General features: G+C 35.0%; 1 protein-coding gene across 1 annotated transcript in view; it reads right to left on the reverse strand.

Moving 5' to 3' along the window:
* Window positions 1-13,910: 13,910 nt before the first annotated feature.
* The window catches only part of LCP2 (lymphocyte cytosolic protein 2), a 41,477-nt gene continuing 37,907 nt past the window's right edge, over window positions 13,911-17,480 (reverse strand). The window contains exons 18-21 of the mRNA XM_015813579.1: window positions 17,163-17,284; window positions 14,942-15,019; window positions 14,495-14,650; window positions 13,911-14,121 (exon numbers count right to left, since the gene is read on the reverse strand). Of these exons, the coding sequence (XP_015669065.1) occupies window positions 13,999-14,121; window positions 14,495-14,650; window positions 14,942-15,019; window positions 17,163-17,284 (479 nt within the window). The 3' untranslated portion in view covers window positions 13,911-13,998. The remainder of the gene's footprint in view (window positions 14,122-14,494; window positions 14,651-14,941; window positions 15,020-17,162; window positions 17,285-17,480) is intronic.

Genomic DNA, 17,480 nt, shown 5'->3' on the forward strand with positions numbered 1-17,480 from the left:
CAATAAAGTGTACAGTAGTTCCATTCAGACCTATGGAGTCTATTGCCAGACTTAAGCTATCTTGAAGAGCTAAAACTATCTCCCTTTAAAAATGATATTTTAATTAAAAGATTTAATGTAATTAAAACACATAGATTCTGATATTTGCCTTTCCAACTGAAAAAAAGATTATCTGAGAAAATAGTTCTAATGTAAAACACAGTAGTAGAATGATTCTGAGCCAATATGTCAAACACCTTATGTTTATATTTTTACACGTTAAAAAATGAGCAAACATTTTAAAGTATTTCTTATCTCAACAAATAAAGTTCTATCCTTTTTCATTCGAACTTATGCTGGCACCGAAGCCTGGCACTAAACCGAGTGGTGGTTTTGACCAATTCTTGGAGTTTTGGACATCCCAGTACCCTGTAGTCAGTGCTTGACATCCAGCTCATATTTGCAACCTTTCCTGCCGGCTTTCGCATAAAGTCAACGGGAAAGCTGGCAAGGAATGTGGCAAGTTACTGGGTAAGTCTCCTCGACCTGTGCAACCTCCCCATGCCCCCTGCACTCACATGCCAGCCACTCACACACTCATATTGTTCCAGAACCTCTCCACACCTCTATTGCATACATCCACACACCTTCCCCAAACTTTGTGCACCACCTTACATCTACCAGAGTCTTGCCACACCTTCCTCTTACACTTGCACTCTTCCCCATTCAGTAGCAGCCACTTATCTACCTGCCAGCATGCTTGAGAACAACCTGAAACTTGCAACCTCAGAGTCACTTCAACTGACATGATTGTGGCAGGAAGCTGGCAGGAAGTTGCATTGCCTAGCTTTATTACCGCATTGTTTAGCGACAGAAATTTGTCAAGGTCTATTTGTATTAGCTTCTTGAATGTCATCAGGTTGAGAGCCATCGAGATTCCTGAGAGGATATCATTCTGGAGGACAAGCACCATGCCAGATAAGGCACCCTGGATGCCGCATGATGCTTAATAGATGGCATTTAAAGTGTGCTCACCATGTCCAATCTCGCCAGACAGGCAGAAACAATGGAGACATCTGGTCCCTCAAACAAGGCCCAAGGAAAGATTTTATAGGTGATAACCTGCATCTTGAATTCTATCCAGAAGTCAATGCTAAACAATGCAACTCATGGCACAATGGGTCTCATGGGTATGCAGTGTTGAGGGAAATAATTATAAATTTCTTAGTAGCTTTCCAACAATTTTTTTTTTTAAATATCTGGCTTTCAGTGTAAAGTAAGTAACTTCTTGTTAATAGTTTGTACTTATATTTTTTAGATTTTTTTGTTGATACTATTAGACTGATTTAAAAAAAATACCTTGGGAGTTTCTTTGCAATTAAAAAAGATAGAAGATATTACAGATATTAAATAATATTAATTTTCCCTCCACCGATACTTGAACCTAGACTTGATACATTTTGTAAATACCAGAAAGCTGTATGCCTCTGCTGGTTTCTTAAATAACTTTCTAAAAATAAACATAGGTGCATAAGAAAAGCTTTTCTGGATCAAATCAAGAATCCATCTAATTCTGCATGTTGTTCTAATGACAGATCTTTCACATATATCTACTTCCCAGCAACTAGCATTCATAAAATGTTACTTTTGAACCAGAAGGCAGCTTATACCCATTATACCTCATTACATAAGGGTTGTATGAATAAAATATGAGTCGGTACTTCATCTTTCTTAAATGCTGCCATAGAGACTTTTCTCTTTTGTGGACTTCATGTAGATACAATATATGGGAGATTCAATTAAATATTCATAATTGAAGTGAACCTTATGTTGTTGCTTTTTTTTTTGTTCCCTAACAATTTTAAGAAAACATTGCATTTGAAATCATCCACCTGTCTGTCCATTTATAAGCAGACTTTATACAGGAATAAGATATAATATGCGATAGTTCGATAATATTACCAAAGCAATAATAGGCTATAACAATTTTAAGATTTGGGAAGAAAACCTATTTTGTAAGAATAAATCCAGAAATAATGGGCTGCTCCATAATCCCTCCGAACAATAGTAAATAGATAAGCTTTATTCCTATCACAAATAAAATAGTATTTTGTAGGTTTTTTTATATCCACAATTGTGAGTGTAATCCTGTTGATAAATCTAGCTGGACTATAATGATACAAAAGCTATTCACACATTCAATTATTTGTCTGGGTAAAGACAAGAATGAAGAAAACTACAGCTTGTGTATGGTGTCTGATTAGCTTAAGTCACATAAATGATATTTTTTGTGAATATTTCAGAAATTTCTATTACCAGTAATTAATTAGGAACTGATACTAATGGTTAAATCTAAGCCATTTTTAGCCATCGTGAAATATTGGTGGAGCTAAATTCCATGCAGATCTGGATATATTCATATGGAAGGACTGCATGGCTGGATAAGACAACATGGGTGTTTTCTTAATATGTGTTCACATAAATCAAAGAGCTAACATATCAAATATTGTTTCTTTAGGGCTCTACAATAGCTTTCTGCTCATTCTACATTATATAATGTTTCAATATTATCCTATTTTATTTTGAAGAAGTGTATTCAACATGATATATTTTCTATAGTGTGCTTATTACTGAAGAAATAAAAGGCATAAATATACAGGTCTTTCACATCGGTTTCTGCTTCTCTCAGGTCAGAAGACTTTCAGTCATCATATAATACCAGTTCAAGCATGTATCTCCACTAGTAAAGTTATCCTTGGTACTTTGATCTCTAGTAACGAATGTCAGCTAATGTTATTTGCCAGCCAATTTACTTACATTAAACTTTAACAGAAAAGGAATATTACAATAAAGGGTGCTCTGATTCTTGCTGGGCATAGTGCATAGTGTAGCATATGCCAATATAATAACGTAAATTTGCCATGTTGTCTCTTAAGGTAGCTATAATCCTGTTGCAACCATAAATGGACTGATGAATTTATTGAACACAAATTCATCTTGAGCTATTGAGACTTAGGCACGTACAAGTTTAATAAATTACTGTTACAAATTAGTATTAACCACTCTGCCAGAAAAAAAAAAGACACAATTTTTGTATATGAGTTGTTATTGGACCAAACCTATCTTGATTACTTCTTTGCAGGTAGCAAATACATAATGAATAGTGTGAATATTGGTTGCTGGTAGTGGTAAATCAACATTACCTGTTGACCACTTAGGCCAGGGGTAGGCAACCTTGGCTCTTTTATGACTCGTGGACTTCAACTCCCAGAATTCCTGAGCCAGCATGGCTGGCTCAGGAATTCTGGGATTTGAAGTCCACGAGTCATAAAAGAGCCAAGGTTGCCTACCCCTGACTTAGGCTATCAAAATATAATTGGCACAAAAATGTGCAAATTATGCTGTAATGCCTAGCCAAACTGTCTTTAGATAAGTTTAACTAAAGTATAGTTTTATCATCTCCATGAGATAATAAAACAAAGAATGCATTGACTAAACAGAAGGAATATAGCTTTCTTGGGCAGTTTATCTTTTTAATATAAATCCCTACACTAGAAAAGAATATATCAAAAGAAACAGAAACCCAATATCTTCATGCAAAACTGCAATGTAAAACAGTAATCCACCTCTAAGCTAAAACTCTAAGCAGGGAACTCTAAATAATATAAACTCGAACACAAATATTTGCACATGTAAAGTACATTTGAATTAAAGAGGTCATTTTGTTTATATAGATTTAGGTCTTACAGTTATTGGCATCAAAAAGCTGCTGTATTACCCACAAATTAGTAATTAACTTAAAAATGTTCTTACTGGTGCTATTTGTTTTAGTTTAAAAATGGGTTTAATTTAACTTCAAGAGCTTCAGGAGCAAAAGTTATTTGAATGTTCCAGCAAATATTGGGGGAGAATAATTTGAGGCAAAATGAACTAATCCTGCTTTGTATTCTTTTCTGTCATGGTCTGATTAAGGCAATATAATGAGTGAGTATGAAGAGGGCTTAAGTACTGCTGTGTGTAAATGATATATCTTATGTATTAATAAGTTGAATTAGATGCTATTAGAATGTGAAAGCACTTATTTAAAAAGGAGAAATATTAACATGCTTTAAGACAAGCTTAAATTTGATTATCTCCTTGCACATGAAAGCAAAGATACAAGGCACCCAATAAAATATATCTCTGACTACATTATACAAATATGATTGCTTTGACATAATGTGAATGAACTTCTTTGATGCAGTTTTCTATGTACTAGAAATGCTTAATGAGAAATACAATACCATGTTTCATCAAAGGAACAAGTCATTATTAGTGATTTTAAAAATGCATGGAATTTGTAATGTCTTTGCTCTATGATAACTTTGTTTTAAAACCATTGATGTGATTACTGTTGATTTATATTGAGGTCCTTTGAAAACTGTTATTCAGAACACAACCCCTTGATTATTAGCTTGTGTGAATATATTAAAACATTATATGTATTATATGTAAGCCACATTGGTTTTAATCTAGTGCCAAGGTGTAATTCACTCTTCCCTGAAATGTCAAATTCTAATGATTAAATCCAGCTATGTAGCATTCCAATGTAAACTTTTTTGTGTGTCCTGCTCTTCAGATTGTTCCATAACTAGGAAAGGTGAGGAAATAATTTAGTTTGCATTTTATTTTTTATTTTCTTTAAGAATATTTTTCAATACAGTTTCCAATATCTCAAATGTTTAGTATATAGGAAAATAACACATTTCAAATTTTTCAAAATCAGAAAGGATATATCAGCAAGTTTACTTGGCATATGGACCCTGATCTAGAAGTATAAATTGCTTTAACTTAGTATTTGAGGTTTGGAATGTAGGGGACTTTTGGGAACACAAAGAGTGGAATGAAAAGTGAAAATCTGGCTCGTGTTTGGAGAAATTTTCCCAACTGTTACCTTAATGCAGTTCCACTGAAATGAAATGCAAGTCCAGTTGAACTGATATTAAAAATGGGCATTTATGAAATTACTCCAGAATACAGAGAGTACAGTTTTGGGGGTAATCAGAAGCAACAAGTTTAAGTCAGAGCTGTTCAAGAAACTTGATTTTTATTAAGGAAGTAAAACAAAAAGATTGCACATTTTCACTAAAGATTATGTTAAAAAAAGAGACAGAATCAAAGCCACCAAAAAATCTGTAGAGGCAGGAAAAAGGAACGAGAAGTTTAAAAAGATAGAGGCAAGAAAGTTGAGAAGACAAAAAAAGTGACTTTTTTAAAACTTCCTCAAAGCATGCAGAGGGCTGGGGGTGAGGTGGGGGACTGAGACAGATTAAAAAACTAAATGGAACTTTTGGTACTGAAAATACTTGTTTTTCTGATTAGCAGAAGGTAGGAGTCTGGGATCTAAGCAGCATATTCCAATACATATATTAAAAATATTCAAATTTCAGGTTGAAATTATTCTCCATGAAACTATTCTCCATGAATAGTTTCAGGTTGTTTTGATTGTATGCTGAAAGTATTACACATCAGTAGATATAAGCTGGTTAGGTGCAGATGAACGGTACGACAAGTAAATGGGTAAAGAGTTGTCTTGAAAATAGCAGTCAGGGTGCTCATCAGTGGTTACCATAAAACTGAAAAAAAGATACTGGAAGTGGTGCTACAAATTCAGCCCTTGGCCCTGTACTCATCGGTAACTTATTAATGGTTTAAATGAGGAGGTAGAGGAAATTCTTATCAAATGTAATAATAACTTTATTTTAAACTTTGACAACTTTAAAATATATAAATTTAAAAGGCATCACAAATGACAGAGGAATGGTCTGAAATAATAGAATGGTTTTTAACCAGGACAAATAAGTTTGTCTCATAGGAAACAGACATCAAGAATGGAATGAATGACATATCTCACACAGCACAAATTAGAATGTAGTCCAAGGGCATTGCAGTGTTGATAACAAGTGTTATGGCTAGCAATACCTGGAAATATCTAGGTATTGCCAGTCATGGAATTATATAAAATAGTACCAGAATTATAATAATGTTAATTTATATATTGCCCATCTCTCAGCAGTTTTAGGCAAAATAGCATGCCCAACCCATTCCAAATTAATAAAAATTGTAGAAAGTGTGGTCATGAGAAATGTAAGAAAAGCTGAAGAAAACCAAGCACTCCAGAGGTAATGGGATGGGGGAATTAGTCACCTGGTAGAGCACCAGTAGCTTTCCTGCTGAAGATGCTTGGAGAAGATATTAACTAGACTAAGTGAAGCCAGTGGCTTAGCCCTTTCTTTCCCAATCTCAGAGAGACAGAAAAAGACCCAGGCCTCTGGATTGCATTGGCAGAAAGAGCAAGAGAGATTCTTTAAATTCCAAATAATTGTAGTTGATTTGTACCTCACACACAATAAAATGTACAATAAAATGCTAATAAAATAAGATCTTCAGGGGGATTAAATTTGATGCTGCTGCTAGTCCTTTAGTGCCTAACTCACTGGTACAAGTTCCTTACTTGTCTGCCCTTGTAAGCGACAACTAGTTCAGGCTCAAGTTGGGAACTCTTCTGGCAGAAAAAGGCTGGTCTTGGTCTGCCCATCCCCAGAAGCCAGGCAGGGAATGGAAATGGTGGCTGGTGCTTGAGTATCTGTCCTGGCTTGAGTTTGAGTCCATGGAATATTTCTGTTGTCAGAGGGGCAGAGGGACAGCTTTTGGAACTACTGAAAGCAAAATGCGTGGTAACTTCTGTGGACCCAATAATGGTTTAAAGGGGGCTTTAGTTCTTATTTTGCCATGGATTAGTGTTTCTGCAACTTTAAGATGCTTGGACTTCAATTCCCAGAATTCCCCACCAAGCACTGGCCAAGGAATTGTGGGAGTTGAAGTTTACAGATCTTAAAATGGTTGAGGTTGAGAAACACTGCTATAGATATATGCAAGCATATACAGACGGATACTTATCTCCTGCATTCCCCAGACATTCTGGTCTTCCTGCTTTTTTCTCTCTCTTTCCCTCCATTCGCGTAGTCCTTTTTTTTTTTTTTCGTGATTCGTCCTTCACCTCATCTCCCCCTTCACCCTTCCGGCTGTCACTGCTCCTCCTTCCCCCTGGTTTTGGGTCATCGACTTCGCTTTCTTCGAGGTGGGCCTTGCCTTTCACCCTGTGCTCATAGTCTTAACGGCCATTCTGGAAATGCATATATTAAAAGCTTGCTTATTTTGCACACCCTTTAGGCATCTGAGGGTCGTGTCCCATTTCACTTGTGTGGGTTCGACCTACAGCCTGCGCTCCGCTATAAAACATCGGGGAAGTCCTCTCCGGCTGGAATAATGCTTGGTTTTAAATCGCGTGGTAATAGCTTAACGTCTAACGAAAGAATTAGGAATACTCTCCAGGAAGCTTCAAATAGCGCCTTGTTAGAATTTATTTTGCTCTTTCTCCTGTCGCAACCCGCGCTCGACTTTTAGAAAAAGGCGTTCGCTTCGGAACGTTTGTTTAGATACAGGGGTAGGCAACCTTGGCTCTTTTATGACTCGTGGACTTCAACTCCCAGAATTCCTGAGCCAGCATGGCTGGCTCAGGAATTCTGGGAGTTGAAGTCCACGAGTCATAAAAGAGCCAAGGTTGCCTACCCCTGGTTTAGAACGACCCCGCGTGGCCGAACATTAGAACGAAGCGGAAGAAAAAGGAAAGGAAAGGAAAGGAAGAAAAGATTTATGGCAGACTACACGGCTGGGTTCTATTACCGGTCTTTCTCCTCGCTATCGCCTTTCAGTATGCAAGCAAAGGGGGAGTAAAATATACCGGGACAGGCGATATACTTGCCCTCGTTTCCATAGTATAGGAAAGCTTTAAACGTCCTTTCAGAATTTATTTCACGAATACTTCACCTTCCACGATCTCTAAAATCTGTTGTCTGGCTTTTCTCAATAGTACCAACAAATTGCAAACAGCACATTTCACCTGCAGCTCTCATCTTAATTTCTATTGCCTACACGCTCCTCAAAATTTACTTCATAGGATGGTCTGCCGGGGTGTGTGTCACTTTGTTCTAAATATATGTATTTTGTACCTAAAATAGCACAACTTCAAGGACAATGCAGATCACCACCCAACCTGGCATCAAACAGAAATTTAGCCTCCTTAAAACCTAATACATAACTTCAAATCGGACTGCTTTTACTTTTCCATCATGTAACATATCTAGTATAGTTTTAGATTAACACTATTGTTTACTCCTGACTCATACAGAAGAAAATCTGCAGGATATATCGATAACAATTGAATTAGCTGAATGCTTTTTCTTCTAAGCAGGATCTGACCCAAAAGAACAGCTTTTGTGGGTTAAAATGCACAAGGGTGTTTACTATTTATCACATGATTCATCTCTTAATAAAACAAGTGTATTTACATTTTGAGTTCCCATGATGTAGTACAGTAAAATAAAGCTAACGGGATGAATATACTTTAATATCTTAAAATACCAATGGCGTCCCCTTGTGGTTAAGGTGATTAAAGCAGTTGCTGCTGTTTTTGATGTATATAATACAAACAGAAGGAGGGAGAGGGAGAGAGATACAATAGGACACAATTTTATTTGCATATATGGTAAAAGAAGTAGATAATGAACTGCCTATTTTCATGATAGGTGCTTTATATGCAGACTGTCAGTTCTACTGATTCAACTACCTCAGTTGTGATTGCAGATACTATTAAATTTTTCAGCCCATTTTCACACAAATAGGTTATTTCAGTTTGTTTAACAAAATTATGTCAAGCAAGAAAGATTTAAACCATATTCAGATAAAAATACTTATATGACTGTTTTTTCAGTTGTAAATAAAAATCTCTTCATGTTTATTTTTTTCTCTCTGAAATAGCAATATGGGAATTTTACCTGTTGTATTTTTATACTTTGTTATTTGTATTTGCAAATTCTGTGTTGTACTCCTAGGTGGCAGAAGTTAGCTGATTTTTACCAATCTTGAAAGAACTGAACAGTACTGAATCTGCTTAGTACTTGATTAGAATGCCAAGGCTGTAGCCTAGACCAGCGGTTCTCAACCTGTGGGTCGCGACCCCATTTGGGGTCGAACGACCATTTCACGGGGGTCGCCAAACAACACAGTCCGCCATTTTTTTCCCCCGTTTTCAACGCAGTCCGCCATTTTTTTTTACCTTTTCCTTAGCTGTGCTACTCCCTCTTATTCTATTGGCTTTTGAAAGCCAATAGAATAGACTCTATTCAAGAGACTCTATTCTATTGGTGTTCGAAAGCCAATAGAATTGGCTTTCGAAAGCCAATAGAATAGACTCTCTTGAATAGAGTCTAATTCTATTGGNCTCCGCGATTGCCGGCTCCGCACAAAAGTTTCTTTTTCTTTCCTTTTCTTTTCTAAATTCTACCCCCCTTTCTCCCCCTCTCCTGTCCCCTCTCCCATTCTTTTCTCTCCTCTCTTTCCCGGCGGCGAGATTCGGCCGGCTGAGGGGGTTGCTCTAGCTCGAGCAGGAGAGCCATCTCTATGCTCCTGGGTCACGTGTGGTCGTGCGTGTGGGTCACATGTGGTCACGTGTGTGCGTGCGTGTGGGTCACGTGTGGGTCACATGGGTGCGTGCGTGTGGTCACGTGGGTACATGCGTGTGGTCACGTGGGTGCATGGGGTCGCGGCATTAGGAAGGTTGAGAACTGCTGGCCTAGACAAAGATTTCCAAACTTTGAAACCTGTTGTTGTTATTATAATCCTGTAATCCCTGTTAAAGAGAACACTACTAATAGAAAATTGGCTACATTGGAATGAATTTCTTTCTCTTTCTTTCTTTTTCTTTTTTCTTTGCCCTTAATCTCTCACAGAACCCCATCAATCTACAGAACATAGTTTGAAAAAAATGTGGTCTGGACTAGGAAGTTGAAAAATATACACTGTAAGAAGCAACGGCAGTTTCTCTTAAGTTCTGTTGCTTAGAAAATAATCAGGAATCAAACCTAACCACCCTGAAGATCTTATCATTTTATTAGCATTTTATTGTATGTGTGTGAGTTTCAAATAAACTACCATTATTTGGAGTTTAAAGAACAAACTGTTTCTTAGCTCACATTTTACTCTAATTAATTCCATTACACTTACACTTACATTTACACCTACACATAGATTCCTTCCTTGTTACCTTCTGGGAGGAGGCTTCAGGGTATCCAAAGCAGAACATCCAAATTCAGTCACAGTTTTGTTCCATACAGTATCAACCTTGTGAACTCTCAAGCTTTCTCTTTCTGCTATGTATTCAAGATGGACAGTGATTAATATTTATATGTATTTATATGTAAGGGTGTAAGTATTTACATATGTATGTATATAGCATGTTTATATGTATGTTATGTATGTGTACACTTGAGAGCAGGCAACAGAATTTCATTTTTAATGTGTGCCAGTGTGCCCATAGTAAAAAATGACAATAGTTATCTTTCTTTTCAGTTACTAAAACAGTTTGAAGAATTTTGAGAAAATTGTTGCTCTTCATTCTGATTTTTATTTGTATTTTCTTTCAGATGTCCATGAATGAGAAGGATCACTTGCTTGTTATTGATAATGCAATCAGAACTTTGGATAAAGTATCATTTGAAATGAATACACTTATTGGTAATTTCTAATGCCACAGAATAAAGATATGAAATGAAGAATGATATGAATATGAATTTTTACTTACTTTACTACTACTACTACTACTACTACTACTACTAATAATAATAATAATAATAGCAATAATGGATAATACCGTCAAGTCTTGGGGGTTGATACCAATCACTTTGGAGAACCCTGCTCTAAATGTATATTAGTGTGTGTGTGTGTGTGTGTGTGTGTGTGTATAATATGTATGAGAGTAGACACTGTAGATTATATGTTTTGTTGCTGAAACTGTGCTTTTAAAACTTGCTAAGTCAATATTTTTATGTAATGAACACAGTGGTGGGATTCAAATATGTGAACAACCGGTTCTCTGCGTGGATGCCGCTTCCAGAAGTCTGTTCTGGGCCTGGGCAACAAAAAACTAGCTACCGGTTCTGCCGAACTGGTGGGAACCGGCTGAATCCCACCACTGAATGAACACATATAAACACACATACATACATACATACACACAGAGAGAGAAATAGTTTTAATGCAGTTTATGACAGCATTCTAGTTCTAGATTAGGCTGAGATACACCAATTTGGCAGAAGCTACTGAATTGCTGAATTGTTTCTGTGGTTAAGCAAGGATTTGTATCTAGGTCACCAATGTCTAGAAAAAAAAAATGCTACTTAGTTGTGGTTCCAGAAAGGCAGCAGAAAACATTACAAGAATACTGTATGTACTGTACCCAGTTTGTGTAAATCAGTAGGTGGCCTTAAAATGAATGGAATCTGCAAGCATGCATTTTAATTGTGGGGGTTTTTTTTAAAAAAAGTTCTGTAGTACTCCCACAGAGGACTGTCTCTAGTGTTCCTCACAATATATTCACCTGCATTTTAAGAAAAGCTTTTCAGAAGTACTTTCTTTCAAATTTCACATTTTCTCCCTAGCTTTCCCTTCCACTTCAGTTATTTCTTAAAGATTCCCAACTTTAACTGTTGGGAGTTTAACAGTTGGGAATTTAACTGGAATGTGATGGTGTCCTTGCTTGACTACTCCTCATGAAAACTGTTAAAAATAGAATGCAGGATATAACAAATAATTTTTATTTCTTCTTGCTTTCATATTTTTTATAATATTGTATTATATAATACTTTATTGTCATGCATACCTGATCACAATAGAAACTTGAAAGCCATTGCTTTACTTTCTTAGCCTTTTTATCCAATTTGCATTGTAGAAACAGTTATATTATTATTCCTTAGGGCAATAAATACACATAAGGTAATACAGAGAAACCATGCAATGTACAGATTTTTTAAAGACAAAATCAAATGTTGCCTTACAGTAAAAACTGAACTCCTGCTTTGTGATCTTCTTCTGAACTTCAGTCATCCTGTTCAAGCAGATGTTTCAAGAGAAGATGAGGAAAAGAGTCAAGAAGAGTTCAAAAATAAAAACTGAGTATCCTTTTTGCTAGTATCTCTCCAGTAGTTTTTAAATTTATATTTAAAATAGTTAAGCGAAAGGGAACTTTACTGATTTTTTAATGGTCTTGTATCATAATATCTTTTAAAATATTTCTGTGAATATGTTTATAATTGAGTATCAGAAGTCAGAAATAAAGTCTTTTAAGCTTGAGTTACTAAAATATTGATATATAAGCTGGCATCAAATAAGGATACTTTGGGCATTTTCTTATTCTTTTTACCAACATTTTACATGAAAGTGAGTGTGTATTGTGTAAGAGCAGAGAGAAAGAAAGAGAAAAAAAGAGATTTTTTTTTTAAAAAAAGCCTTGATTCCTGTGTTTAAGATATTTCTGTATTTTGAAAAAGACCCGGCATATATTATAGCAAAATATTTTTTTCTGAACATAAAAGCCATGATTATATAAACATCAGTATACATTTCTTGCTTGTTTGTTTAAATCTAATAAATATTCAATATTATATTATTTCAATAAGAATTATAAAATATTTTGATTTGTTATATTCTTAACTTGGAATGTTTAGTTGTTAAAACAATTGTGTATTAAATAAAATTGATCTATATAAATGCAGTTGTTGACAGGTAAATGTTTCATAATTATTTTCCTGGGGGAAAAAAAAGCAAACTAGCAACATATAAACATATAATCAATTTCATTGAAATATTTTCTGTTGGGGTGAAGGGGGCTCACTGATCATTTATTTGAAATATCAGATTATTTCTTGCTTGGGACCACGTGACCAAACCACTGAAGTCTTGCAATAATGGGTTCCCTCCCCTCTCTTACTCCTTTGCTCAGAAATTTTTACTCCTTTTTTTCCAAATCATAGCTTGTTATGAGATTGGTTTTAGTCATGTTTTGTTTAATATACAAAGCTTCAAACTTGCTTTATTCCATAATTAATTTTAATCACATTTAATAGTGAATTTTTATTTCATCTAAATGAATAAAGTGGAGAAAAATACCACCAAACATTGTATCTTAGACACATAAGAGCATGGTTCCTTGTGATTTTCTGACACCACAGTATGCTTTGGTGTGATGCTCAAATGTTCTTGTTGTTTTGGATAAGGTAAGAATATACAAGCTTTACACTACAGCAGGCAGATCCAACCACTCTTCTATTATAATCAAATTTTAAAATGTTAATATTCTGGTCCTGTACAAGAAGAATATAATGAACAGTTGTTGACTAAAAGGTTTGCTTAAGTCACTAAAATATTTTTTCAAGAAATCTACCCATTCTGAAACCCAGATTCAGTGATTGATACAGAAATTAATTTACATTTCATAGTTTCAAGAACAATAAGAAATAAAAACATATTTATATCGTATGTATTATGAAAAATCATAATATACAATAGCTTTGATTGAAAGATACAAATGAAGACTGCAAAAGAAACAATTAGTTCTTTAACAAATGTTTAAATAGAAAATGACTACACACACAAAAATCCTTTTGACTCTTTCTGACCGCAATTAATCGGTGCCATCATACTCAATAAACTCAATAAACAAATGTTTTCACTAAGAACAAACATTAGCATGCATGCTGGGTTTAATAATATCAGAAAATATCTGTTAAGTTATTCTTGAATGAATCTGTTACTAAATCTTTATATGGAAAAGATATATAGAACTATTGTTTAGAAGACTTCTTCATCTTGAAGAAAAATATTCAATAATAATACGACACAGTCTACAGAGTATATTTCAATCAACAGATATCACACATATAATTTTTTTCAGTGAAAAATGAATGTGCTTAATAGCTTTCATACCAAAGGGGAGGAAGAAAGATAATACAATAATAACATTCATAGTGTAATATAAAAAAAACAAATAAGAAATTATCTCAGTTCATCCAACACAAATCAATTACTCCTCTAACTTGAAAAGACAAAGTGGAGCTTGAACTTGATCTTCATGCATTCTTTCCTCTAAAGAGTACCAGCAGCATATGTTAACATACATTGCTTCTTTGAGCATCGGTCTTTTCCATCTATCAACAAAAGGGGCATTCGTTTGAAGTAATCAACAATGTCAGCCACTGAAGTGAAGTCCTGTGTGATTTGCAAAAATCGGTTACTTTCGTGACAGAAAAAAAGTTAAAACAACTTCATTTTGCCTACTTCGTAATAATTTTATTTTATACAATTATTTGGTCGAGGACACACCAATGGATCTTTATTTAGTTACTAATATTTTTATCGAAAGTGTAAGATTGGAAGACCTGGCCCATAGAATGGCCAAGAGTTGGACATACCTAAATGGATAACATCATTATTTTTATAGATTTGATGCTGCTTAGTTAATATATACAGATGTTGTAGAACATCTAGGGAAAAGCAATTTGACTGACTTAGAAAGTCTTACATTTAATATGTCTCCATAGTGGAAAGATTATGGCGTTAAGAGAATGATGCCACAACATACCTCATTTCCTTTCAAGCTAGTTCCCAAGAAGTAGACTTGAGTCTCTTGTTGATAACGTATCTGGATATTGTAAACTTTGTTGTGGTAAAGCACCATTAGAACATATGGCTGCTCAACTGATTTTTTGGAGCTGTCTCTTACTAAAAATGCACCATCCTAAAAAAAGTAACATATTAAAATGTTTTTGAGAAAAGATATCATCACAAAAGCTTTCAAAATTGAATAAATATATAAATAACTGAAATAGATTTGCACTGCATTTTTAAGCATTTAACCATTTTCTTATATGTACATACAGTATGTACTAGAGTTTCTCAATCTTGACCACTTTTAAGATGTGTGGATTGCAGCTCCAAGAATGCCCCACCAGCATGAAACCCACATATTTTAAATTTGCTGAGATTGAGAAATACTGATTCATACAGACAATAACACTGAAATCTTTACCTGGTTTATGTTCCTAAGTGCAACTTCTGCATCTGACCGGGTGATATCAGCAACATACCACTTTTGATGTTGTTGACCCTGATGATCAGTCAGCCAAATGAAAAAAGAAATGGAAAAATGTGTTTATGATCATAAACATAAATGTGGAATTTTGAAATGTATTTAGGAAAGCATACAGATCACTTAAAGACCCAAAAGTATTCAACTACTGGGAGTTGATTTTGCTTACGTTGCTAAATATTTATGTTTAATGTAGATAAACAAATTATATTACATCTTCTTGAAAAGGTTTTGTTTATTCTCCATGGCTTTTGGATGCCATTCTAAAATATTTTGTACCTGCATGTATTTAGTTTAATAACACTTCCATGCAATTTTCCAAATTCTGTCTTAAGATAAAATTTCAAACTAGCATTTGGAACGTTTCACGCTACCCAGAGATATTTCCTTCATCTCTCCTCTCCCTGCTACATCTTTATCTTTGCTTTCTTTCTTTATTCATGTCAGAATCATCATGATTAAAATAAGGCATACTATACAGCATAAAATTTAAAATATAAAATACAAGATTAAAATATGTACAAGCTAAACAGATCTTGCCCAGAAACTAGCAACATTAATTGCATTGCGTTGCCATGAGATCCTCAAGTATACACTAATCAGGACACAAATGACAGCTATACATATGTGTTGTTGTCTGCCTGTCATCACAGTCACAAAGGCAGAAGACACCGGATAGCCCCATTTGTTCAGAGTATCTCTGAATTTTGTTTTGTATCCATATGTAATCTAGTCAAGAACTTCTATATTTCCCAGCTTTTGCCAGATCTTTGTTTTTGCTTTGCTTTGTCCTTGCTTAAGAGTTTATAAAGAAGTTCTGCATATTTTCTTTGTAATACAGGTAGTCCTAGACTTACAGCAGTTCATTTAGCGACCATTCAAACTTATGTCACTGAAAAAAATGACTTACGACTGTTTTTCACACTTACAACCATTGCAGCATCCCGTTGGTCACATGATCAAAATCTGGATGTTTGGCAACTGGTTCATATTTATGACGGTTGCAGTATTTCAGGGTCACGTGATCCCCTTTTGCGACCTTCCAACAAGCAAAGTCAATGGGGAAGCCAGATCCACTGAACAACCAGGTTACTAACTTAACAAGTGCAGTGATTCACTTAACAACTGTGGCAAGAGGAGTCATAAAATGGGGCAAAACTCGCTTAACAAATGTTTCACTTAGCAACATAAATTTTGGGCTCAGTTGTGGTTGTAAGTCAAGGACTATCTGTAGATAATACAATTTATACAATTTATAATACTTCTGCCTTGTAAGGTAATTAGATAGCATTATAACAGCAAAGAATGAGGTAAGCAGTAGAAACAGTGGGGAAAATCTTAAGTTTAAAAAGTTGTAGTTTAAACCAAGCAAAGTGTTAGTTTGACCCGAGTTTGGATTGTGTATTCTCTTGCGCAGTCCAAACTTCTTTTTCACGTCTCTAGTCCACGATTAGACAAGTCATTCTTAGCTGAGTTAGCTTTTTTCCTTTTCTAACACCAGAGACTCCTTTTTATCAAATTTATAGTAGTTTATCAAATCTGCTAAGTTAACTACTAACTACTAAGTTAAAATATTCTCCAGTTATTTTTAGTTTGCTATCATTCTATACTACATGGAATTTGTTGCCCCCATTGCTGATTCCCATTGCCTGTGTTTTAGTCTTCCTCCCCCTCCCCATGTTGGTGTCTGATAAGCAAAATGATTAGTTAAATCTGGTTTATTTGCTTCTGGTTAAACAGCTGGCAAGAACCTAGCCACCAGTCATGATAGTAAATATGTGACTGGAAAGGCATGTGCCTTTGGGAGAGGGCAAATTTTGATGGGTGGCTTAAATGGGGCCCTCTTACAGATCTACTTCTCACCTCTGCAGGCCACAGATATTATAAAAAGCTTCTACTTTATGTAGAGGAGATCTTACGACAAATCGTTTTACAAGTTTTCCTAAAAAAACATCTTTTTTATTTTATTTAAATAATAAATAATAAAAGTAGATTCCTTCCTGCTGGCCTTTATTGTTGACTTTACTGTTGCCTTGATCTCAACTTCCCTTACCTTATCTTATGTCCCTTTATTTCATATGGATCAGCTGGGTCTGAGTTTCTATTGAATAAATCACTTACATGTTCCAATATTTAACTTTTCTTGATGATATTTGTATACCTTATAAATTTGTTCCCCTCTTTCATTATCAGCTTTAGGAAATTCTGCATTTGGTTTACTGGGAATTGGTAACGGTGGTCTGCCATCTGCTGGGGTCTTGGAAAAAGTTCTGGAGAGGTTACCTTCGGAAATATTAAAATGTGTTTAGAAATTAAAATTAGTCCACTGAATTCATACTGAGATGTAGTTAAGGAATCTATTTCAAGTTGAACAATATGTACTTCATATTGACACCAAGATTTAGATTAATGCTGTTTTGCTATAGCTTAAATCCAGTATGCAAACTGATTAAAAACAGACTATATCACCCACAAACGT

Source organism: Protobothrops mucrosquamatus, unplaced genomic scaffold (assembly GCF_001527695.2).
Source record: "Protobothrops mucrosquamatus isolate PMUCROS unplaced genomic scaffold, P.Mucros_1.0 scaffold172, whole genome shotgun sequence".
NCBI classification, from domain to species: Eukaryota; Metazoa; Chordata; class Lepidosauria; order Squamata; family Viperidae; genus Protobothrops; species Protobothrops mucrosquamatus.